The sequence below is a fragment of the Cyprinus carpio genome, chromosome A18 (genome assembly GCF_018340385.1).
Source record: "Cyprinus carpio isolate SPL01 chromosome A18, ASM1834038v1, whole genome shotgun sequence".
Classification (NCBI taxonomy): domain Eukaryota; kingdom Metazoa; phylum Chordata; class Actinopteri; order Cypriniformes; family Cyprinidae; genus Cyprinus; species Cyprinus carpio.
In genome coordinates, this window is record NC_056589.1 from 24,448,092 (window position 1) to 24,475,269 (window position 27,178).

Below are 27,178 nucleotides of genomic sequence, written 5' to 3' on the forward strand. Positions count from 1 at the left end.
TCCAGCCCTCTGAAACAGACATTTATTTGAACAGCAGAATGCATGCCAGAAATTAATAATTTACAGCAGCATTTTCATGTCTTTGTCCCTCGTTTCCAGTTCAGGGGAGTCCCTGAAAAAAAGTCAAAGCGAGGCATGTGTCCTTTTTTGCCCAAAGTCCATCCAAACAGAGCAACCAAGTTCATGCTGTTGAGTTTTGCATTTGAAATCCTTTCACTTACAGCGGTTTTTTGTTGGTTGTATAACTAGCTACAAAGGAAGAGATTTTTTCAGGCAGAAATTATGCTCGTCAATAACACCATCTGTCATTATTAGCAGAATATTTTTTCAGCACCACCTGGAATCCAACGCCAGACAAATTACCCATTAACAAGAGCAGCTACTGTAAAAGAGTATAGAAATGAGTGTAAATTCACATGCAGTTTGTACACAGTGGCGTATATTTTGGACCATTTTTTCATAAATAGTCTATATGTTCACAGCTACATTCATATATATGTGTGCTGTAGGTGTGAGCATGTGTGTGTGGCCGTAACAAAAAGGGAACAAAAACAACTTGATAAAACTAATTCAGTGGGAGGAGTGAAAGTAGGACTGCTCAAGGAGTCTCTGAGTCCTGTCCCAGCTGTTCTATCTCTGATCCCAGCAGTTCCAGTCACACAGCTGTCCTTTCCTCAGCCAAGGGACAGGCTCAGAATATTATATAACAGTTGTAAATTGTCCTTCATTGCCCTCTCATAAAGTCAAGAGAAAATCTAAATCATCCCCATTTACTCTCTCAATACATGCTTCTGGTCTTATTTTATTCTTCATGACTGAGTCTGTAAGGTTCCAAGTAAAGTAGAAATAAATAGTCTGTTTTCGTAATCTCTCTTAGAAAAAAAAAATGTAATAATTGGCTCTCTGAGACATATACATTTAAACATCTTTGAGATTATGTATATAGAGCAGGGATAGGCAACGTCGGTCCTGGGGTGCCATGTTATGGTTTTTTTTTTTTGTAAATTCTTTTTTTGTACATTGAGTGAAAACCAGTATTCTCCCAAGTATGTGTGACAGACATGACGGCAATACTCCTTAATAAATGCCACAGTATTTCACATACTCGACCACAATACTTTTATATAAACACAAATGTGAACATAGACAAAATCATGTCAACAAATAACTTAACTGAGGAGAACAAAATAGTGAAGAGGGCTTGTTACCCTCATGGTGCAGTGGTTTACAATGAGGACAACTAAATAAAAATAAATCTATTATGTAATATTTTAGATATACTCTGGCACAGTACAAAATTAAATATTAATCTAAAAAAAATAGCAATAGTTATTTTTTTCTTGTCAAGAAGAGCTTATTCAGAGGAACAACACAGTTCCATTAATGGATTTGCCGAGGCGTTGCTTTTGCAGAAAGAGGGGAAGAGAAAGAAGAATAAAACCTAATGAACAATTCCTTAATTAATGGATACGTACATAAACAGATGGGCCTACAATTCCGATACAAAGATATACAGTATATGTTAAGGTCAACACACTCTATACACATAATATTACTGACAAGTTTATTATCCAGAATGCATTGTGCTTCAGCTAAATGGAGGTTAAACAGTGGTCTTTCAGCATCCATGTTTTGTCCCTCATAAAATGAAACAGGGTTTTTATACAGACTGAAACCTGTCTCACAGTATATTTTTGTATTTATTTCATATTTACAGCTGTTTCAGTATCTGTTTGCATCTTGTGTCCCGTTAAGTCCTCTCAGAGTAAGAGTCTCAATACGTGTGAATGAAGATGTGCTCTGGTTCATAAGTAAATCTCTTGCACACACTACAGGAAGTGGAATTCCGTTCTTCCTGTCTCCAGTCTCAATAGAAGTCTGTTGGATTTCCTCTTTTTTATGTAGAGTTCATGTCACACGCTGCGGGGCGCCCGCTGCATCTCATGGGTCCTGCGATTGCGTCCTTTCTTGTTTTCCTGTAGCAGCTTCCATTTACTAGTGTGTGATTGGCTGGGGTGGATTAGCTGGCTGGTGTGTGATTGGCCGGCGTGCAACAGATTGGCTTTCTGTCTACGCTGTTTCCGTTCTCTTTTCCAAACCTGCTCGCAGAGCTGGTCGACGCTGTTTGGGCTCGGCGGGTTGATGAGGGACAGGAAGTCACGGTACCACATCTTGCCGTTGGTCGGGTCGTTGCTGTCAGGTGTGTCTCGGTGCAGGAGGTCATCCAGGTGTTCGTTGTGAATGACGTTGAGTGTGAGGCGGAGGAGGGTCTGGATGAAGCCGTGTTCAACAGCATGGCAGTAATACACACCCGAGTCCTTCTGATGGAGGGTTCGGATCAACAGACCCTGTTCTGTGCCCAACACCCGCTCATCTGACTTTATCTAAACAAAAACATGTAGACATGCAGATCAGATCACATGCTCTGAGTACTGTAAACATTATCGACAATAGCAGTTTCAGCATTATTGGCTACGTTCACCCCATAAGCCAAATTTTTTTATAAGTTTCTCAACATGAACTTTATAACATGATTTTTCCATTCAACTTTTTACTTGTTATGCTGATAACTAGTGTTTTTTTGGTCTCCACTGTATACACAACATAACATACCTCTTGTTTGTGGTCCTCTCCGTGTCTCTGAAACTGCCAGTAAATAAGGGCACGCTGGGATTTAGGACTGCACTCCAGAAAAGAGCTGCTGTTTTCAACCCCATACACTGTCTTATCCTGCAAACCTTTCTCTCCGTCTGCCTCATCTGCTCACATAGACAGGGAAACAACAGAGAAAGAAGTGAGAATTCTTGATCCTGATACAGACAGTGAGAATACAAACTGATAGTTCAGACCATATGCTACAGTATCACACTAGCAGAGTCACACCCAGCATGTCTATATCACAGCTCTGTGTGTTTCAGGTCTATAGGGATCCAAGGCCAAGAGAGACCAAAAAATAAATAAAAAATTGCTTGTTGTGTTTAAGCGGCATCTATTCCTCAGTCTTTCATTTTCTTCTGCCATCCCTTTAAGTCTGAACTACGAAATGGGGTAGCGGTGCCACTGTAATGATTCGGTGTGTCTGATTCAGGAAGTCTGTGTGTGGTCTCCATGAATGCAATCACACAATGTATCGGTTTAAAGTTTGTGGTCAGTAAGATTTTTCTTTTTTTGAATGGATACTTTTCAACATTGATAGTAAAAAAATGTTTGAGCAGCAAATCATTATATTAGAATGATATCTGAAGGATCATGTGACACTGAAGAATGGAGTAATGATGCTGAAAATTCAGCTTTGCATCACAGGAATAAATTCAATGTTAAAATATACTCAAATAGAAACCAGTTATTTCAAATTGTAATAATATTTCACAATATTAATGTTTTTATGATCAAATAAATGCAGGAACATGAGAGACTTCATTTAAAAACATTCAGAAATCTTACTTAAAAACTCCTAAATTGCTGCTTATTAATAGTTAGTAAGGTTGTTGTTATGTTTAGGGATCGAGCAGGATAATATTGCTACCATTGAAAATACAGGTTTTCTTATTCATTATATTTTAAAATGTAATTTATTCCTGTGATGCAAAGCTGAATTTTCCTCATCATTACTCTAGTCTTCAGTGTCACAAGATTCTTCAGAAATCATTCTAATATGCTGATTTGCTGCTTAAGAAACATTTCTTATTATCAATGCTGAAAACAGTTATTTAGTTATATTTTTTTTTTTTGGTGCTTAAGAAAGTTTTTTTTTTTTTTTTGATGACTTATATTTTTTTTAGATTCAAAATAATTATTTTAAATATAAACATTATAAAAGACTATTGATAAAAGACTAAATAAAAATTATGGACTGGATAGAATTGTGTAATCGTTAACCCACATTAACAGTGTGTTTCTGCACATAGTAAACATGTTTTGTGATTGCACCGGTATTACCGTGATGCTGCAGATCCGAACATTGAGTCAGAGGGTCTCCGTTCCTTATATCCTGACGCCTCGTTCTCCTGCGAACGTACAACACACGTAGCAGAGAATTAGAGAGAGAACACTGAAACTCACATATCCACTCTTACACACATCTGTCCCGCAGAAAATCTCTTACTATATTAAGTAAATCAAACACAGCTCCACATAAGCATAAGTGTGTCTGAAATGGAACCTGTTTTAGCTCTGGGCTGTTTAGTCTCTAACCTTTATGAAAAGACGTATCATGCAACACATGTCCTGAGAAATCTTGTCCTGAATGCACCTTTGAGGCAACTCTGTAATGCTGGCAATATGTGAGGCCTTTTCAGCACTAGTAGCGCACAAAGAACCTCTCTGAGAACCTCATCCACAAACATATTACTTGCTACTGGAACTGTAAACGTGAGACCTTGTTTTCGAAATTGAAGATGAAGTATAAAGTAGGGGTATGTTTGCTTCTGACGGCTCAAAGGAGATGAGTTTTAACAGTGAAAACCACAGTGGTGCTTCTAAGTGCTACAAAGGACAGCTGGGAAATCCAATTAGATTATGATGGACACTTCAATTAAGGTCAAGAATTCAAAAATGAAATGACAGCCTTTTGAAGTGCTTTCAAAACTTCTAATGTTCTTTCTTTGATGTATATAATAGTAAAACTGACATTAAAGGGATAGTTCATCCCCCAAAATTTAATTTTTTTTTCAGTCATGTTCCAAAACTAACTTTCTTCCATCTGAGAAGACTTGGAATTTAGCACAGAAGTCATAAAAACGACTTTTTTGGTACATCTTATGTAATTTGTTGTGTCTTTTGAGAGCCCTTAGTCAATATATGTTTTATTACGTATAGAAAAGAGCAGCTTAGACATTCTACTAAACATTTCTTTCTTGTTTCCATGGAAGAAAGAAGATCATACAGATTTGTAATAATATGTGTCACTGATGACCATTTTTATTTTGGTGTTAATTTTTGTCAACTGTCAGTTTTGTTATTGTTAACTAAAAATATCAAAAAATTGTTAATTTAAAGCTGAAGAGAAATTAAAAGAATAAATAAATAAAAATATTACAAATAGTGCCTTGGCAACTAAAGGATTAAAATTACTAAAAAAAAAAAAAAAAAAAAAAAAAAAAAATCAAGCCCAATAGAAAAAACTGACACAAGCACATGACAAAATTACTAAAACTAATATTAAAATAAAAGTCAATTCAAAATATTAATAAATACTTTAGCAGTAAAAAAAAAACTAAAAAAAAATAAATAAATAAAATAACACTGTCAACTACTCCTTTAAGGTTGCAGTGTTACATGTTACAGCCTAAAAATAGCAATGCTATTACTATGAGCTCATTTAAATTACATGTTCACTCCAGCTAAAAATTCATTAAATTCATCACCTTGATCTAGTTCAAATAAGTAAAAAAAATATAATAATAATAAAAATAAAAAATGTTATGTATATTAGCAATTCTGAAAGGAATTCAGAGCCCTTTGTCGAAAAAAAAGCAAAGTTCATGGAACATCTTCTTAATCTTAGATCAACTTTGCAGTGTTTCTGCGTTCCTCAGTGTACCTCTTAGCAGTTGGAAAGTATCGGGAACACTGTGAGCCATCCCAGGCGCAGTAAGGATCACGCGCCAGACAGCACTCAGCGCAGGCCTTCCCGTACACGTCACAGCGATGCAGAGGCATTTGAGAAACCCCAATGGCAGATCCCAGATAGAGCTGTTGCTGAAAGATAGAGCAGAGAGATTGAGACTTCCTTAAAACAATGATGCCAAAGTTTTGATGGCCTGTGCTCTGGTGTGATCGCTGAGTTAACGGCTATTTCACTGAGTACACAGGAACTTTCTCGGGCTTGTATGCAGCTGTTTAATTATATATCCCTTCAGATAACCTCAGTGTCTGCTTGATTATTCACACAATCTAAAGGAGAGCTCACGCTGCAGTCCTGAGTGTAAAACCAGCTGGTGTGTGTGTGGCCTCTAATGGCAGTACCTCATGTTGCCGTGTTGTGTGAGTGACTGTGACAGCAGCCCCTGCTCTGCGTAATGTACTGTAGCTGGAGGCCAAGCAACGTGTGAGTGTGTGTGTGTGTGTGTGTGTGTGTGTGTGTGTGTGTGTGTGTGTGTGTGTGTGTGTGTGTGTGTGTGTGTGTGTGTAACCCAGCCCGAGAGTAAGAGCTGTGTTGGGTTTTTGGTACATGATAAATCTGGCTGGTCTATATCACCTCTGTCAACAAAACGCAGTGCGGAATGACAATTTCCCCACAAAACAACCAGTGCTAACTTGGCTGACCAGTTCATGCTTTTTCAAAAATCTCACATGCTAGGCTAGTCTTGCACTCACAGAGAGTGTGAGTGAATGGTTTCATGCAAAGTTTGCATTTAAATTTAGGATAATATTTAGAATCAATTAGAGCTACATATCTGCAAACAGACTTCTAGTGGCCCACATTCTAACATAAAAAGCATGTTAGGATGTGTTAAGCTGAATTATTTTAACTTTTACTTATATATTACCATCCAAACACTTAAGGCTGATTCGATTTTTTTATGTTTTTGAAAGAAGACCTTTATGCTCACCCAGGCTGCATCTATTTTTATCAAAAATACAGTAAAACCAGTAATGTTGTGAACTATTATTAAAATTAAAAATAACGGTTTTCTATTTTAATATATTTTAAAATGTTATTTAATCTTGTAGCATTTAAGCAATCTTTAAGCATTAGGCCTATTTCGGTCTTTTAGATTCATTCTTTTCCTGGCACTTCACTTATTAAACCAATTATGTTCTTCAGACTTGCCTAATGGAATCATGTTCAATGCTGCCACTTACAAAGAGCTGCTTTCACCACCTTTATTGCATTAAAATCAAGATCATTTGTTTGAAGTTCTAATAATACTAACCTGCTTTGTGGAGAGTTCCATCGCAGTAATAGCTGTTGGCTCCTGTGAAAAAAAAAAAAGAAGTGTTTTTAATACTTTATATTACTAAATATTTCTCAGAATGAAAAAAGGAAAAAGAATAAAACCTAAAAATAATGCCTTTGAGGTATTTTAGTAGAAAAATTTGACAGCGTAGAATGTACACTAAATAATTGTCAATAAACAATCCTGTATCCAATAAATTAGCTCTATAAACCCACTCTGAACACAGTCATCTCTTCCAACAGGACTTCTTCAAGATCATGCCACGTTCCTCTGGGGATGGAAACCACCTTAAGAACTGTGCCCATGTCTATGGTAGAAAAATAACATGATTAACTTACTAAAAATCATGTAAATCACATTATTTAAAAATCAACAACAACTTTATTCTACTCACCAGTGCCAATAAACATAACATCATACTGGCCGTCCTCTGCCTCCACCCTGTCCACCACTATCTGAGTAAACTGATAGTCGACATCGGTTTTGATTATGATTGGACGGTTGTTGATGGGGAACACTGGGTTGTACATGGCCGGATGGCTTCTGGCAAAATTGATAACGTCGTCAGGAAAGTCCTTTGTTGATTCAAAACCATCAAACGTTTTGCTGGGGCACTGTCAATATTCAGGAGAACATGTGTTAAAATCCAAGCAGGCAAGTCACTTTAATTTGAAAAGTGAAATGTATAAAGGCATCAGCACTGATTGGCTGTCTTACCGTGCCAGGTCTTGGATATGGCACTCTACCCAAAAACGGTACCCATTGGTAGTTGGGTCCATCTCGGTGGGCATAGGGGCCCAGAAACACCCTCCTGATGTCTGCCATACTGTACATACACACCGCTGAGCCCTTAAAGATGTTACTGTAAAACCAGAGAAACAGCAATTATGAGTTATTTGACAGCTTCGCCTTTAGGGACTTGAGACACAATTATCAAGCTTTGAATACAAAAAGACAGAATGTGGTAAGCATTCAGGCTTGGTGGGAAAAGGGGATTTGGTGTAAATTGGATGTTTTAATACCTGGAAGTTGCAAATACAGCATAGATAATAGGGTTTTTGGGATCCTTGGAGCTCATGAGAAAAACATCCTCTGAAAATCAGCAATTTTTTTTTAGTGAATGGACAACCAAATATGCCAAATCAAAAAAATAGAGCAAAATCGGAAGGTATTGTCATAGCATGGGTCACTTACGTAGTTCATCAAAGTGTGTGTCGATGCCGTTCAGGCCAGGAACGGAGCAGATTAAACGGGCCTTCAAAAAGGTGGTCCATTTGTTCACCAAACTCCTGTGGCCTCCAAAATCGTTCTGTCAGGAACAAATTAAAATGTACTTGTATCATTTTTCTTAATATTTACTTCAGACAAGCCAATGTGTAAAAGAATATAATTAGCACTTGATTTTTACATTTTCTTAAGATGTGATGCTATAGGCAGGGCTGTGTGCCATTCAGAACTTAACAAAGAATCCTTTTTAAATTCCAATTTAACCAAATTGAGGTATATACTAATTTGAATTTAACAAAGTTAAATTAGGTAATTAAAAAAAAAAATGTATAACGCCGTTAAGCTTTAGCAATAAAAAAGAAAGTTTGTCAATGCAAACTCTGAAGTTTGACTCGACATCTGCATTTGAAAATTTAAAAAAGAGAAGTATAAATATTTATTGATTATTGTGGATGAACATTTCACTTCCTGGAATACCATCTGTATGGTACTATATTCAGTTTTTGAATATATCTGTCAAATTAATTTGAACTAAAATTCAGTAAATTCCTGTGGGGCATGGCCAATTCAATGCAAACTTCAAATTTCTAATCTCCATTCCTATTCTAAATGTGATTAAAGGGGTCATGAATTACATTTTTTTCTTTTATAATGTAAAGATCTTCACTTAAAAAAAAAAAAACTCATTTAGAAAAGTTTATTTTCCACCCTGTGTGCTATCACAGAATCATGAAAAAAGAATTCTGAGACATTCACATAGTTGAAAATAAACAGTCAGCTTTGCACTGATGTATTCATTTCTATTACATAAAAGCTAAATGAGTCATGTTGGCAGCTTGGTTTCAATAAAAGCTTATTTTAGAGTAAGAGAAGTTTTTAGAGCTGAAACTTACAGTGTGTTTTTTTATAGTACAATGACCTCTTACATGTCAAAAGATAAAGGAAAAAATTATTTCTCATTTCATGACCCCTTTAAGGTTAATGCACTACAACATAAAATTCCCAAAACAATAACTCCAGTCATCCTTTGAACAAACAGTATTTTTTCATAGAGAATAATTATTGATGATTCATTAATTTTAAAGAGGTGTGTGCATGTGTGTATATACACACACACACACACACACACACACACACACACACGCACGTCTTCAAAAAAAACTGGCATGAGAAACAAATGAGCAATATAAACAAACAGTGTCCTTTGCTGTTGATTGATCAGCTCTAATTAGCAAGGCGGGAAAATGTGTTGCATAAACTAAACATACATTCGGCATAATAAGACAATTGTCTGCGCTGGTGAGGGAAGGATTCCAGTCATACCGGAATACCGAGCAAGCTGTAATTGAGAACACCTTTCTACCTCTTCAAACTGTGAGCTGAGCAAGTCTGCCAAAGTCTCACATTTTCTCCACAGAGGAGTCTTTGTTCTCTCGGCTGATGGCTCCTTTGACATTTTAGGAATCTCTTAAGTTTCACAGTGGAAGGTGAGAGCAAGGCCACAAAACCGAGGTGAAGCCAAATGCAAAAACACTGGCTGGGCTTTCCTGCTACCTGTATCGCCGCCATGAGGAGGAGAGGAATGGACTGATGTTGTGTGTATATATGTTATACGTGTATACATACCACGTTAAAGAAAAATCACAAATGAGATCGTTAATGTCTCAATCGTGTCTTCTACACAAGAAGATTAAATGGAAGCAGTCTCCTAAAGTATTTTTCTGAGAGAAGAGTCCTGAACTGTGCTCAAATTTGCCATGTATTTGTGGTGCTTTTGGTGTATGTATGTGTAAAGAATATCTGTACCTTGCACAACTGTCCGATTCTGGCGTGTGTAGCTTTGCTGATTTGCTCTCCATCAATAGCGTTCTCTCTAAAGAACAGATAGATCTTGTCGTCTTCAGGGTTGTCGCTCTCGGGGATGAGATGCACGCTGACAAATCTAGGATCTGAAAGGACAACAAACAGCACATTAACACAAGAGAATAAAAATACATAATACAGCAAAAATAATTTAGCCAAAACTAGTGTGGACCAATAACTTAAATAGCAAGGGTACTGACCGTTTCAGATTTTTTAAATTTTAAGCTTCATTGTTCATATAGTTGAATGGATCTGACTCTCTAATTTTATCTAAATATTTATTTGTCTCACCGTTGAGCCATCTGGAGTCATGCTGCTCTGTTCTGATTGGATGGTGCTTGCCTAGCGTTCGGAAAATAGCAAAGTCCCGGCCCATGAAGTCAGCTGATGTCCCAGCATAAAGTTCCCCATCTGATGATCAAAAACACTAATTAAAACTGATATTTAGGATGGTTAATGTGAGTTCAATATGGATGGCGAGAATGAAATGTCAGGAGCCAGGAGGAACTAGCTCAGTCTGGGTTTTGTAAACTTTAAAAACGGCTCAGGTGAGGACTCAAAGAGGTGTCAAAGTCAACACTAGCAGGCAATTTCACGCTCAAGGATGTTGTGAGAGAACAGGACTGTTTGTGTCATAAGTGACCTTTAATCTGAGATGAGAGATTTAACAGTAGAACGCTCTGCAGGTAGAGCACAAAACCAGAGGAACAGTCTGCACTGGTCATCCTCGAAGAGGGACCAATAATCAAGGGTGTTGAGTTTCCATTCAGAACACATTAGCCAGAGCAAAACACACTCTGGATTATGCACTGCCACGCACCAAACACAAAGACCTATATTAGTTTTCTCTAACCAAATTTGCTTTATGTTCTGTTTATAGTTTAATTAATTTCTCAGAGTGACAAACAAAGCAGTTCAGTGAATTGTAACAACTATTATTGAATAGACAAACATATGCACTCTCTCGGTGTAATTATATTATCAGCATAACAATTTGAGTCAAACACTGAACAGAAAACGTAACATAAATGCCATAGTATTTGGTAACTTTTTTTCAAAATCCATTATTTTTTTTTTTTTTTATATTTAAATTAGATTTTGAATCCTTTGTTTTCAAGTGTGGTCTGATACTTGGATCCCACTGGACAACCTACACACATATTCTATTATATTCTATTATATTCTATTCTAAAATAAAATGCATTTAATTTATTAGGTTTTTATATTTTTTATTATTATTACTATTATTATAAAAATGTTGAAAACAAAGTAACATTAAATTATATAATACTTATATGTTTATTTGTATTATATTATATTATATATTGCAATTTGTACTTCTAGTTAGATGCTTCTAAATTTCATTGACTTTGTACTGTACCCTACACACTATGACTATAAAGTTCAATCTAATCTAATAATCTAAATTTCAGAGCGGGAAATTGATCCAGTCATGTGACTTTACACTACCCATGTTAAAAATGTGAAGCCAAGAAAATGAATTAATTATTATTATTATTATTATTATTATTATTATTATTATTATTATTATTATTATTATTTGTTATAAAAGACATCTACCTTTACAAACTTTTTAAGAATTACATTTTGACAGGTAGGATTACAGTAAACTTAAATATTAACCAGAAAATCAGTCGTTCATATTCAGCATCACTCACCGATCAGCATGGAAGCAGTCAGGAGTTTGGGGTCATAGGGACTCTTTCCACGGCCATTCTCAAAGTTTGATGACCCTAGCCGAAAGATGTTGTCCTGGATAGAAATGAGCACAAAATCGATCTTTGTGCAAATGACAAACCACAATGAAACAATTATCAAATTTCCATCGCATTTTAAGGCTACACAGTGATTTGAAATTTTTTTTGCCATATTTTTTAGGTCTTATCTGAGTGACCAGAGCCTCTAAATAATCAAAAGTGACATAACAATAATTTGATAAAATAGAACCACCAATAAACTGTGAAAGAATAACTGATGTGGGATGTATTTACCTCTGGGCGTTTGCCTACTTCCACATAAGCACAGATGGGATGGAAGGCTCCTGTTCCACACACATACACGTGCGTCTGATTAAACGGCTGCAGAACCTTGATGAAGTTAGAGCACTCCTTCTGCAGAGAAAGAGAACAAAACAACATCAATTTATGAACAGAAAACATAGCATTTATAGTGATGTAGCCAATATTTTACCCACAGAAATTTCCAAAACAACACCTTGAACTTGACAGAGAGGAAAGTAAACTACATCAGTGGTGCTTCTATATTTCTCGATTCACAGTCATCACTGCGTTCTCAGATAAATAAACACATCCCATCTGTGTCAACAAATACTGAAAGACACAGCTTATCATCCACACACATGCATACAGTGGCCCCAGAAAGTATTTGGACACTTAGGACACACTTAAAAATGTCTGAATGTCAACAAGATAAAAAGATAACAAAACAATTAGGTAGCCAAATATAAAAACAAGTGGCATGCAAAAAAAAATCTTATCTGTAAAATAAAATAAAATATTATGCATGAAAATATTTTACTTTAATTCAGCAAGGATGCAGTAAATTGATCAAAAGTGACACAAGATGTATTTTTTTTAAGAGGCACAACTTTTTTCAACATTGATTATAATCAGAATTATTATTATTATTATTTGAGCAGCTTATCAGAATATTAGAATGATTTCTGAAGGATCATGTGACATTGAAGACTGTAGTAATAAGGCTGAAAATTCAGTTTTGCCATCACAGGAATAAATTAAAAAATTATAATCTATATATAATTAAAAAAAAAAAAATTCTACGGACCCTAAGCTTTTGCACAGTAGTGAAGATGGATGATGGTTTTCAACAATTCATGGAACAGTTAATTTGATGACAAATCCTGTGATTAGGACACCTGTGTGAACTTGAGGGGAACTGGCTTCATGCATTCACTAATAATTACCCTTATATTATCACCTTCATAAGTTTATGTTTTGTTTTGATGTCCTCAGATTGTCATGCTGTAATATGTGGACTAACCCAATCATTTCATGTTCTTTGATATTGTATAATTCCTCTGTTTATTGTGGCTAATGTATGTCATTTCTGTGTGCATCAAACTCCTGTAGCAGAACTCCACATGCAGCGGCACAGCTGACCAATATGCTGTCACAAAACGCTTTTCTAAAAGGAAAATATTACAACAGCTGGAGTTGTTTTTCAGCCGGGTGTTCAGTGCATTAAGAGGGAAATCCTGTTATGGGCGTCCATAGCTCCCCAGTGGCCTGTACTCTCAGGGTTAGTGTGTTTATGTGTGTTTGTGTTTGTCAGCTCAAATCTGAGCAGGGATTTTGCCTATGGAAATGTGCATGTGTGTGTTCAGTTGTGTTAAAACTACTTGTCTGAGCAAGTCTCGTCTGGAATGGACTGAAGTGACTCATCTAATGTGGAAAAGGTTTACAAAAAAAACTATAACATATAATATGTGACTCAAAGATTTGGCTTTTTCTACTCCATAAATATTGACTGACTGATACTTTAGTTAAATTGAATTTCTCCAACCACCTATGCCAACTTAACATACCTTGATAATTATCATAGACTGTATAAAAAAATGGACGTAGTGTCTGTGACGTCACCCGTAGACTCCTGAAGAGCGTTTTTGAAGCTCAAAGTGTGCAGAGCGGGCCGTCACCATCTTGGCAGCGCGTCACCGTGCGACTCTCCCGGATAATCGAAAATGGGCAAAAAGGCTGGCGCTGGTTGCTGAAGCCACGCCACCTATCTCGACGGCAGTGTCAGCAGTGGCAATCCACCTGTCACTCAAGTGGCCACGCCCTTAATTATGCAGAACTTTAATGCTTAATATAATTTAAACGGATGAGTTATAAAAAAAATTCACCCCCTTTAGAGTTGTCATGAAGGGCAAAATTAGCTATATAGACCAAAATCATTTTTTGCAGCAGGTCAAAAATGATTGTAAAGTCAATATTTTATGTTAAAGTTATTTATTTCAAAGTTGACAGATGCATTTAAATACTTGTTTAACTGAGAAGGGTCTGACTGCAGACATGCACTTGCACTCTCAGACACCTGCGCTTCTGCAAGTGATGTAATTTTCTTTCTTTTCTTCTTCTTCTTTTTTTTTTTTTTCACCACCTAGCTACTGTTGTAAAATTCTGAGAGATTCAATAAAAACTATGCAAGTGAAGTCACTTGTGGAAGTGCAGGTGTCTGAGAGTGCATGTCTGCAGCCAGACCCAATCGGGCCAATTTTACCTAACATGCAGCGCTGCCACAAACACAAATGGTTGATTTTGTGAAGACTTGTGCTTCATAAGCATTGATCTCACTCTCTTTTTGTTTCTTACAGATTGCAGCTGAGATAATTCAACAGGACCAGCTGTTTTCTTCCTTCATTTACCCTCAAAAGTGCCCTAAATTGAAATTGTTCCACTTAATTCAAACAAGCTTGAGTCAAGCTCTCTTTGAGCAGAACAAGCCTCAGCCAATCTGTCTCTTTCCACCGGCACCCCTCTCTTCACATAAAAGCCATCTTTCAGTGAGATGCATCAAAATCTCACACAATGCATGTTATTGCCATTCAAATAAGTGCCTTTGAGACCCAACCAACCTTATAGTGTCTTTATGATGCTAACATCACGAGGGCTGCTTTCTATGGATTTATAATATGTTCAAGGCAGCGCCTCCGGCAGGATCTGTCATGGAATTTATGAAAGCAAATGGAAGCCTAGCCTGGAAAGTGTTTACACACCGTTGTCCCACAATTCAATGATTTGGTTTTTATTCATTCTTCTTTTGACATCTGCTGAGCTGACCTTGTGGGAGAAACCTTCAACTTTGTTTGTGAATTTAAAAGACGAATGACAGACAAGCTCAGCTTTACCTTCTCAGAACGAGCAGTTCTGGTCAAAAGCAAACCAATCGGATCTTGTTTTTGGATCTGTCTCAAATATTATAATTATTTTCAATAAAAGACATATATATATAATGGGAAAAAAATTCATTGCTCTTCTGAAATCTGACATACTATGTAAACATTCACTGCTGCTCAAAAATTTGGGGTCAGTAAGATTTTTTTTTAAATGTATTTATGTCTCTTATGCTTACCAAGGCTGCATTTATTTGATTAAAAATTAAATAAAAAATATTAATATTGGTAAATACTACTACAATTTAAAATCACTGTTTTCTATTTTAAATCAATTTACAATTCAATTTATTTCTATGATGCAAAGCTGAATTTTCAGCATCATTACTCTCAGTCTTCAGTGTCACGTTATCCTTCAGAAATCATTCTAGTGTGCAGCTAGTCTCGCTGCTCGAGAAACATTTATTATTATTATCAATGTTGAAAATTCATTAAAACATTAGGCCAGATAATCACTTTGTTCACAGCTACAGATTTTTGTGTAATCATTTATGTAGTTTCATCTTGCCGATTTAATCATAAAGTTAGATCACTCATACGTGTGCTACAAAGTGAGACATGAGAGATGAAGCAGAGAGAAATGGAACAATGCGGACAAACAAGCAGTTCACTGCATCAGTGACAACTATCCGACAGATCTCAGGGTTGTGCAGAGGACAGAAGAAAAAAAAATCAAAGCGAAAGAGAGGCACTTACCTGGACGTCCTTCCCAGCCCACTTGCATTCATCTCGTCGAGAAGGTGAAGGAGGCCAGGATATCTACCGGTCAGAGAGAGATAGAGAGAAAGTTAGAGGTGAAAGAATACTGGAAATATTTTGTTGGAAGCTTCTTGTTGTCTATTAAGCCTCATACAGTAGCCCCACTGTAGCAACCTACTTGTTTTAAGCACTTAAATATTATTATATTAATATTAATATAATATACTTTTTTCACTAAATATGGGTTGAAACTACATACAGCAGCAGTTCACACTCTAAAATGTATCATAGCAACAAGTTTAGCAGGACTGCAAAGCAATAAAATAGGATTATTTTAAAGGGGGTGATTATTTTCTATACCCACTGTATACTCTATACCCACTATATACCCACTGTATATCAATATTAGCTATTGCATTAGCCAGGGTCTAGACACAACTTTCCAGACATGTTGTGTAAATCCTAGGCATCATGCAAGAAGCCTTCAGTGGAAAGAGTAATGGAATTGTATTAGTGGGAAGAACAAGGTTTCTGTGGGACTGCTGTCACAGCGAGTTCCATTCTCCCTGTGGCTGGAGAGAGTTCAGTGTGCTGTAATGGAGCTCCTGTCTGATGGCTGTGAACGTGTGAAACTGCACCCTGATCAGATAAGTGCTGAGTGAAAGTGTGTTTCCAAGGGACAGAAAGAGAGAAAGTACTATACAGAACTTGTATGGAGGAAGAAAGTGGTACATGTTGCCCTCATTAGATCTCAATTATAAATGTGGCATAGTACAGTATACGCCACTATTCCTGACAATAACTGAATTAGTTGACCCACTTTTTTGTTTTAGAATGGGACGAAATTACCAATGGAAATATCTTTATAAACTCCATTCAGCTCAAGTATTAGGTGCATAGAGAGCGTGTTCTGTGTGAACAGCTTCTTACAATGTAACTAAGATAGCTGACTAAAGTAAATTCTTCAGGATAAATGATATATATATCCTACGTTTCCTCATACGATAACATTTATATTAGCTTTGTTCGGTGAAGGTTATGTTTATAAAGTTGTATATAGGCTAAAATGGGCTGCGGTTTTGCCCTGGTGCCGTTTGTCTGTAGTTGGCTACGTTTATTTTGTTCATTATTTATCCAGGTGAATGGATAGCAGCTCTCAGCCAGACTCTATGTGATCAGTATGACAGCTTTGCTCTGAAATATTCATACACTTCTCGTTGGAAACAGATCCCCCGTGTGCAGATGTGTTCGTGTTTGTGTGTATAAGACAGAGAGAGAGAGGGAACTAAAGAATGAGAGAAAGAGAGAGAGAGACTGTGTATGTTTAAATAGCAAGTACAGCTATTTTATGTATGTATATATATATAACTTTTATATATATCCCTCATGTTTTGTTCCAGTCATTTTGACCCAGAGAGGATTTTTCCCCACAAAAATTCTAGTTATTATTATTGCATTCGACTAAAACCTACTGGCTTTGCTCACACAGGGTTTAACAACATCCCAAAAAAGAGCTGGTCATATGTGAAATATGTTTTGCACATCCCTACAACTAGGAACTTTCATTTGAATAATGTTCCATGTGCAATGCTGATCCTCCAAATAGTTTTAAGTTATCCTGATTAGTTTAATAGTTGTTCTAACACCCTCGTCTTACCAGATCCATGTCCAGATTGATGTCCACCAAGTTGAAAGACAGCACATGGTCTTTTGCCCCCACAAAGAGCCGACCTTTCTCTTCGTCCAATAAAAAGGTGTGATAGGCAGAGCTGTTGGGCAGTCCATTGAAAGTGTGCAGGTTGTTGGACTCCAACATTTCTGTAGGGAAAAAGGGAATATAGTATATAGGATTTATGTGAGAATGGGTAACCTTCAAACTTCAAAAGCAAAAGCTGACAGAAAAAAATGCTGAGCTTTCAAATATGGCCAACGATACGTTAAAAATGTGATGTTTTCCAACCTCATCTTCATTTTTTAGAGTAATATGGTTGAGAGGGAGACAGATAGATGGACGTTGGCTCTGACAGCGAACAGCTCAGCAGGGACGGCAGCTCTGCTCTAGTGTGTACGAGACAGACGTGTGACTGTGGTTGTGGCAAATATGCAGCTGGGAAAGCTGGCGCTGCTCATGGATACACACAGATATTTGCTTGTGGATTTCTCTTTTGTTTCCTATGTATTAAATTCTCTACAGAGCAAATAGCTGAATGAAGCCAAGCCATAATAAGTAAATAAGAGTAATCTACATAAAATAGTTTCAAGTAGCTTCATAATACTGATAGGCCACATTTTGCTATTTGTTTATTTCTTTACTATAGGAATAGCTTAGCCAAAAATGACTGTCAAGCCACAAGAAAGCACAATAAAAGAATCAAGTCTTCAGAAGACATGCAGTAGCTTTGTGTGAGTAACAGACCGGAATTTGAGTTTTCTTGACATTCGATTGTTGGGGTAAAAGATAGCAGAATTTGCATTTGTGGGTGAAATATCCGTCACTAAGACAAAAAATAAAAAATAAAATAAAAGTTTTGTCAGAGTCAGCATCTAGCAGTCAACACACATACCTAACTGAGGGTCTCTGTCTATCATATGTAACTCTTAAGTTTGTTCTGTAAGTTTGTATGTGGTGTAAAACCACGTTAAAGAAAACAGAAAATGTGTGACGGGACCAGCCATCTGTAATTACAGCATTTGTCCTTAAGGGAAGTAAGATTTTCCCTGCCGTCACACTTAAATTGCACTCCAGAGGGACATTAATAGCAGCTGAGAAATATGGAAGTGTTTGGACAATTATTGTAACCTATGAGTGTATAGGCGTGTGTGTGTGTGTGTGTGTGTGTGTGTGTTAGGTTTCAGGTTGTATTAGATTTTATAGATTGATAAAAAGAATATCACACACACACACCTATGCATAAACATATACACATACACACATAATTTTCATATACTCAGTAAATGAGTGAATGAAAAAAAATGAATTAAGGAATACTTTTAAGGAATTTTTGCGTGCAAATCTAACTACACACACACACACATATTCCTATGTCAGAATGAGTTCAGTGTGACAAGAGTTTTTCAAAGGGCCTGAGGGGAATAGAGGAGGAACAGGAGAGAGGAAAGAGTGAAAGAGGAAAGTGTGAGAAAAGAAAGACAAACCTGTGGAGTGCCACATAGGAGAAGAGAAGAGCAGAAAGAAGACTAAGGTTGAGATGACTTGAAAGAGGTCAGCGAGAGAAGAGGAGAAAGAGAGAACGGTTTGGAGTGGCTGTGGTGTTTCCATTTGGCGCCATGACTCAAAAACACTCTGAATGCCTTTTACACACTCAGACACACTCGAAACCCCATGGAATTCATCTCACCATCACTTCAATGTGCACACTCACTCACAAACAGGCTTTTTCTAAGACAAACTTGTTTCTGTTCAAGTAAAAATCATTCCGAAAGCTATAATGGTTTCATTTCAGCCTAAACCTCACAAAACTGAATAATGACTGTTTACTATTGTCTTTTTAGAGCTGCATTACAGCTGAATTGAATCTTGTTTGCATCACTGAATCAATATTTTCTTGTTTATAACTGCTTTGTATAAAGCACTATATAAATAAAGGTAACCTGACTTGACAAAATCAGACACTTTTTTCACTATCACTGTGTTCACTATGGGAAAAAAAAAAAATCTGTGAAACTGATTCAAACATGGTAAAATGTGTAAAACACAGCACTATTATTTACGGCTGAAAGCTTTAGCAAATTAGCCAAACTTTAAACAAAATAAGTGAAATGAAAGTTTTGCTTATTTTTTAATTCAATTCAATCAAATTAATTACATTTTATAATATGTTTGCAAAATATTAAAAAATATATAATACATTTGCATTTTACAATATATTTGCTTATTACAAGTCAATATATTAATTATTATATTTCAATATCTTTTAACATAAGCCTATCACATCCAGTTCAAAGCAATGCATTTTGCAATCAAGTTGACAGTGTATAGGACTTTTGTGGAGTGTTTTACGTATATTTCACAGGGTATTTCAGTTATTGTGAGGAAATGAACAGTTCAAAGTTCAACGAGCGTTTCCTCTGAGCTTTATGTCATAGAAACATCTGTTGAATTATGTCATTGTTGCTGTCATACTCTCTCCTTTTGCTTTTTTCACCTGTTTTGATGAGTTTAATGCTCACTTCATGCTTCGGCTGGTGTAAACGAGTGACTATGTGCACAGGTGTCTCATCGGATTTTAAAGGGTCTGCTTGCATAATGCACTTGTGCTGGGAAGAGCTTTAATTAAACTATGCACACATATACAGCAATCAAACACACACAAACGCTCTCTAGAACTGCAAAATGACTCCACTTTTCAAGAGGAAATTAACTGCACTTGATTATTGTCAAGCATTGCTTTTGAACAAATAGTCTGTGTACAGTAAATGTCTGTGAGCATTCTGACACAAGCTGCTTTCTTTGTTATAATTGTGTGTCTTCATCAAAACTATAAATCAATCGTCAAGTTTTTCTCTGTCAAATAGGTGAAAACAAAGCCTCTGTTATGATCCAGACGGTTGCCAGGGCATTCCGAGCTCATAAATCAGATACCCCAGATAGAACATCTTGTAATTATTACATCATTCTGCTCATTGTGCATGTATTTGTGAGTGTGTGATCAGATCAAGGTGTGAGAAATGAGTTTAATTGGGCCTGGTAATCAAATACCTAGTGAGAATATTAAGTTTTCAATCTGGAGTAATAAAACTTGATCTTGTGTAAAATGTGAACATGAGATTTATGATCTAACTGCCTAGTAAAACAGTGAAAAGTACTTTTATAATCAGTAATATACATTACACACAGACACAAAACTCTGATATTAATCTCAAAAAGGGACTGTTCTTGGCAGGTTTCACTCAAACTCAGCTCTAGCGACAGTTGCTCTAATTATCATATAGCCCAGAGCTATTTATCTATTAAAGATTACGTGAGAACACCTTGAGGAACAAGTTCTCAGTATCAAGGATTTGAGTTGCCAAAGACAAATACCAAAGAGTTTTTAAGTTCATTCTGCAAGGATGTGAGCAAAAATGTAAGATTGTGGGCATCAAATGTAAAACTTTAGCAATCAATCGCTGAAATCCCTAGCATCAGAATACTGAAGCTAAAAAAACACATTTCAGTTCCAGGACAAATTTTTGAAGTGCTGAGTGTAGGTTTGTTCATGAACTAATAACAGTTAAAGTCAACATGGAATCTGCAAATATATTACTGAAAATGCTGTGATTTGGAAAGAGATCATTTTGATAGCCATGTTGCTGAATTGAGATGATTAATAATCTCTCAACATGCTGGAAAAGAGACCAGGGCTGTGTTTCCCAAAGCATCATAACTCATAAAATCATAGAACCATTCCCACCAATGGTGTCTACGATCAACTATGCTTACGATGCTTTTGAGAAACACAGCCCAGTTTCAGTAGTTAAGAGAAAACGGCACTTGCTAAATGACAACTTCACCAGAAAACAAAAAAACAAAAACATAAATGTTAGCTTTATGCTTTACATACTCTCTTTCAAAAGTTTTCAGTCAGTCAGAAAGATTTTTTTTTAAAACTAATTAATGCTTTTATTTAGTAATGTTGCATTAATTTGATTAAAAGTGACAGTAAAAACACTTATAATGCAACAAGTCCTTTTGAACTTTCTATTCATCAAAGAATCCTGAAAAGAGTATCAAACAAAAATATTAAGCAGCATAACTGTTTTCAGAACTGATAAAATCAGATTTTTTCTTAAGCAGCAAATTGGCATATCAGAATGATTTCTGAAGGATCGTGTGAAACCAAAAACTGGAGTAATGATGCTAAAAGTCAGCTTTTCAATAAAGGAATAAATGACAAATTAAAATATTAAAAAAAGAAAACAGCCATTTAAAAATGTTAATAAAATTACTGTTTTTACTGTAATTTAGATCAAATAAGAGACCCAATAAGAACATAAGACCTCATTCTTCTTTAGAATTTTTTTTTTTTTTTAAATCTTACCAACCTCAAACTTTTAAACAGTAGTGTATCATGGCTCAGCTGAGTCAGTGCAAAAATGTTCTGTGTCAGATTCTAGAACATACGGTGCCCCTGCCTGGCATTGTGGGCAATCTACAGTAGCAGCATGCAGTCACACAGGAGGACATGGCTTTAGACATGCTGCTAATCTGAAGAAGTGCTAGTCTCTGCCTCTTCAAACCACTGAGACCATCTCTCTGTCTCTTTCCTTCCATCTATTGTTGTGGAAAAACATCTGAGAGCACAAGCGAGGGCAGGTGGAGGCAGAGGAACGGTCCCATCTGAGGCTGATAAAAATAAACTTCCCTACCCTACATACTGCCTGCGCTCTCTGCTCTGCAGGGCACATGTGTGTGTGTGTGTGTGTGTGTGTGTGTGTGTGTGTGTTTGCTTGTGGGCAGATGAAACATGAGTGCTATCCACGCTCACCTTTTTCCATTCATCACAGCATGCATGTCCATCTAATCAAATCTGGAGTTCTGATTATTAGCATACCTTATCGTTTGAACTCCTTCCACAGGGTCCAAAAGATGATTTTAAAGCAATCAAAAACCTAAAATCAAATCTAATCCAATTTCCCTCACGTCTTTTTGCTTTCCGAGGGGGAAAATCTGTATTACAGCATAAATATTTTCCATTTCACAGGAATTTGGCAGAGTATTGTTTTAGGTGTGCTCTAATGCTGCAGCTTTATAGGATACGGAGAGTTCACATGCTGCAAATGCAACCCAACACCAGATTCCTGGCATGTTTGTGGATTAAAAGCTTAATTAAAGTGAAATAAAACTTCTCTCATTCCTTCATGAGATTATAGCCGTCTTAAAACATTCACTTCGGAATGGGATAGTTTTACACCAAAAACATTATTCCACCACACAAATCCACACACACATACTGTACAGTATGCATGCACTGAAGTAGCCAGTCTCTTGATTCTTTGCCACTTGTTTGAGACAACATGCAGCTACATCCATTATCCAGTTCTTTATGTCTTTCCACACAGGTTGACGTTTATGTAAAAGTGTTGCTGTTAACCTGGCCCAGGAACTTTCGGCTCAGAGGGGATACTGATACCACCCCTGTGAGGGACACCAGTGCTCAGTTAGGACTTCCTCATGAGTGGCTTCCTCTCTTTCCACACACACACACACGCACACACACCTTCATTCTTTGGAGATATGGCTATAAGGACTCTACAGCTATGTGTTTGTTTACAAGTTGGGTTGTGTACATGTAAGGGCCACTATTATATCCTCACAAATATAGTGAAACACATCAAAAACAACTTGTGGAGACATTCAAAGTGATCCTCGATATTTGAAAGGTCCATTATTTAGCCAAATCATGTTTTGATTAAAATCTGATAATGTCAGCAGGTTACTGTGAAGGTTAAAGTGTAGTAAATATCATTATCATAGTATGAAAATCATTATGTCTATGGGAAGTTCTTTAGGGAATTTTGTCTGCTTGTAAATGGCTCAACTTTTCTGGATGATGTTGTGTTGTGTTTCACGTGGTAACATTCAAATCAAAATAAAATAAAACTAACATTTTTGAATAATTTTTATATTTCTACAAATGTAAAAGTCAAAAAAGCATACATTTTTTTGATACTTTGTTAAGTAATAATTATCCGCAACAATGTAAAATGTGCTTCACCACTGGTTTATTAATGCTATAAAAAGTTATATTCCTTAAATATCATAATATCTTAAAAAAAGAAATTAATCCAACCAATATTGACTACAAGCAAACAATTCTTGGATTTTCACAAAAACTGTAAAAACTGTGGAGCAACTGTTGACCCACCCAGTCCAACACAACAAAACTGGTTAAACAAATGGTTTGACTTTGGGCACAACAATATGGTTTTCCGACCAGAGGAAGACAAAGTTATTTTTGTTGTTGTTGTTGTTGTTTTTGTTGTTGTTGTTGTTGTTGTTTTTAAAGCTGTATGTATGCATGTATGTATGCATGGATGCATGTATGTATGTATGTATGAATGAATTAATGAATTAATGAATTAATTCATTAATATTATTTATGTATTTATTTTCAGTTCCATTTGGTGACAAAAGTGCCACCAAAAACACATATTTCACCACCAAAAAAAACATGTTCTTGTTTTAGTTAAATACATTTATAGTAAATCAAAGTACATATAACAAACAAATATATGCTCTCCATGAGTAATTACTGTACACACACCCGTGCATTCATGCATTTTGATTGGTGAGAATTCAGAAAAAGATGAATCAGCCAGACTGTGATGACAAATGTTCACAGGTGTGTGAGTTTGCTCTGGTGCTTGTGGATATCAGAATCAGTCTTGTCATTTAACTAAGTTGTGTTTGCTTAGATCAGCCTAGAGTACACTGTAAGCACACACACACACACACACACACACACACACACACACACACACACACACACACACACACACACACACACACACACACACACACACACACACACACAGACACTCTTCTTTCTAGATGCAAAACACAAACATATATTCCATCTCTCTTTGTCTCTTTCTTTGTTTTCCACACAAATAGTGTGTGTATGCCTGTAGGTGTCAGTGTTTGATACAGTAAACAGCTCCAGACGTGTGTGTGTGTGTGTGTGTGTGTGTGTGTGTGTGTGTGTGTGTGTGTGTGTGTGTGTGTGTGTGTGTGTGTGTGTGTTGGGGCAGATGAGAGCTCTGGGTACTTAAGGAGCCCCCCTGTGTTTGTGCATGCGTGCTGGATCGAGCACGTCTGTCGCCTGACAATCACACACCGCGGTTCATATAGAGCTCAGCTTCCACCAGCCAGCTAATGAGGAGATGTCAGTGCAATTAGAAAGCTGGCAGAGAGAAAAATGGTTCACTTTTATACAGCCATCTGCCCTGACTGTTAAACCTTTCCCTGTGTGTGTGCATCTCTTTCTTATTACAGAGGGAGGGTGGAACAAACTCTCGCATTTAAACACTCGCTTCTGACAGTTCACTTCATCATAAAAGCCAATCGGATGGGAAAAGTTGTAATGTTTTAACAAAACTGCACCATTAAAAACTGCCACCTTGTGTTATACAGTCTGCAATTATCATAACACGCTCCCTCAAAGCACTGGGAATCTTATAAACAATTTACTCTAGCTGAGCAACAAAAGTGGAGGAAAGTACAGTACATTTACATGCAGAGAAGAATACAATAGATCAGTGGTCCTCAAGCAATGGGTCGCAACCCAAAAATGGGCAAGTCTGTTCTGATAGAGTCAAACACTGCTGTATAAAAATAATAAAATCCATTTAAAGTTAATATAGCAAAATAAATAGGCTTATCCACATTTCCAATATCTGTTGATGATATTAAACACCACATATCCAAACAATTTCTACAATATTATGGTGCAAATTTGGTATAACTTAGCAGATCAAATTAGCAGATGCCAACATGGAAATTCTGAATGACATGTTCTCATACTCAAAAAACATGAATAAAATTATGCAAGGTGAAAATAATGTATTAATTAAAAACAATTGTACTGTGTTGGATACTGAAGCAAAACCACCATGACAGATAATTTATGATTGACTGATATTATTACGTTCTCATAATGTCATGATGTCAGAATCTCAAGACTCAAAATGTAAAGCTTATAAATTAAAAACAGAGTTTAGTCTGTATTTTTGGCGTACGAGCTCTACATGTAGGTGTTTCAGGGAACAATGAATGCCAGCGGTTTAAACATTCCCACTTGTGCATCCAGACAAACGCATTCAGCCCACAGACTCTGCAAACGCACAAACACAACTATACACATGCCTGATTTAACCTGTGAATGAAACTGATATGTGTGTTACATATCACACAAGCTCTAAACTGTACAAAATGATTCATTTGGTAACCTAAAAAATGTCCTTTAAGTGGAAACAGCTAAAATAACTGGTTTTGATCGAGTCAAATGTATGTTTTAATATTACTGAATCAACCATAACAGGTACTACAAAGTACAAACAAAAGTAATAATTAAGGTTCAGATCAGGTAGAAATAGTGCTTTAAATAATAAAATAAATAAAGACTAAAGGTTAAATGTCTCAATCACTTAATAGAAAAAAAAGATTACTGGAGTATGTTTTATAAGAAAATAATATTTCTGCTTTCTATTTCGAATTTTCACATTTAATTCAATGTGTTACTTTGTAATTATCAATGAAATTTACTTGCAATTTCTGAGTGAAAATTGTTAAATCCTACACTAATTTTTTTCGACATTTTTGATCTATAATTTCACCCCTCAGCACTAGCCAAACACAAAAGACAATATCATTTTCAGTAACACCACTCTAATATTTTAGTTATGAATAATGAGCGCAAATATCCATATATATCCACGACTATCAATATGATGTCCAGCTTCACTTTCATTCTATCAAAAACATCTTTCAAAATTACCAACCATGCATAATTAAACCATGTGAATCATTTCAATGAAATATCCCAATCAGACCCGTATGCCAACTCAAGAAACCATCTAACTTTAATATCTGCTCTTCTAAGATTCCTCGATCATTCTGATCAATGTTCCAGAATCCCCATCAGAAGCAGAAGGAGAAGGTGACTGACCTTTATATGAGAGTTTGAGCCGGGGTATGTTGTTCTTGGTCCTCTGTGCGTTGGTTCCTCTCTCCGGCGCGCCGAGCGTCCACAGCAGCAGTACAATCCCCCACAGGTAGTCCATGTTCGCCCCGGCTGCGTGCAGTCCACTGGCCTCTGGTTAACACTGTGTCGTTTCAGCAATCCAGTCCAGGATGGAGCAGGAGTGACTGTGTGTTAAATAAGTTGCACAACGATCACATCTCTCCTGGTGAAGCAGTCAAAGCCTCAGGAGAGGATCATGAGTGTCCACACCACTCACTGTCTCACTTTAAAGTGTGTTTCTGTGGTTGTTTATCTCCTAGATGTTGTGCACTCTTCCTCTCTGACTGTTTTAAATAGTAACACTGTTGAGACTAAACTCAACTAAAGCTCGGTGAAGCCCTAGGCACTTCTCTATCTCTCTCTCTCTCTTTGCACAAGCTCAGCGCACACACGGTCACAGCGCAAGACTGAGAGAGAGCGGAGCCAGCTGAGAAAGACTGTGAGTGAGAGAGACAGAGAGAGAGAGAGAGAGAGAGAGAGAGAGAGAGAGGAAAGGGGAGGGCTGTGCTTCCAACGGAGGATCCTCTAGGTAGACTTTTTTTTTCTTCTTTCACATCCCACACACACTGTCAAAGTTGCACTCACTCTACAAGAATCATTCTGACACTGGAGAGCATATGTGGTGTGGTGTGGTGTGGTAGATATTTCCTAACCTCACTGTCCTGATTTCCCAATGTTTATTTTGCTCTATATCTAATGCAAGAACAGACTTTATGTCCTACTTGGGACATTAGGAAGTTGTCCTTTCCTGTCCATGTCTCTCACTGTTCTCTGCCGCCCAGGAGTCT

General features: G+C 36.7%; 1 protein-coding gene across 1 annotated transcript; it reads right to left on the reverse strand.

Annotated features, from left to right (window-relative positions):
• On the reverse strand, window positions 1-26,950 carry LOC109056278 (semaphorin-3ab-like). Its single transcript, XM_042775568.1, has 17 exons — window positions 26,316-26,950; window positions 17,303-17,463; window positions 15,643-15,705; window positions 12,005-12,124; window positions 11,672-11,765; window positions 10,284-10,403; window positions 9,936-10,078; window positions 8,097-8,211; window positions 7,925-7,994; window positions 7,620-7,764; window positions 7,297-7,516; window positions 7,118-7,209; window positions 6,879-6,920; window positions 5,543-5,700; window positions 3,940-4,007; window positions 2,614-2,759; window positions 1-2,384 (listed from the first exon to the last, which is right to left on the reverse strand). Exons 1-17 carry the CDS (start codon window positions 26,428-26,430, stop codon window positions 1,914-1,916), a joined length of 2,343 nt encoding a protein of 780 aa, XP_042631502.1. The 5' UTR covers window positions 26,431-26,950; the 3' UTR covers window positions 1-1,913.
• Window positions 26,951-27,178: the final 228 nt, after the last annotated feature.

Coding starts and splice junctions, on each gene's coding strand:
- LOC109056278 (XM_042775568.1), bottom strand. CDS start 26,430: ATGGACTACCTGTGGGGGATTGTACTGCTGCTGTGGACGCTCGGCGCG. Junction 7,517..7,619: donor CATATCCAAGACCTGGCACG/GTAAGACAGCCA, acceptor GAATATTGACAG/TGCCCCAGCAAAACGTTTGA. Junction 6,921..7,117: donor AAGAGATGACTGTGTTCAGA/GTGGGTTTATAG, acceptor TTTTTTTCACAG/GAGCCAACAGCTATTACTGC.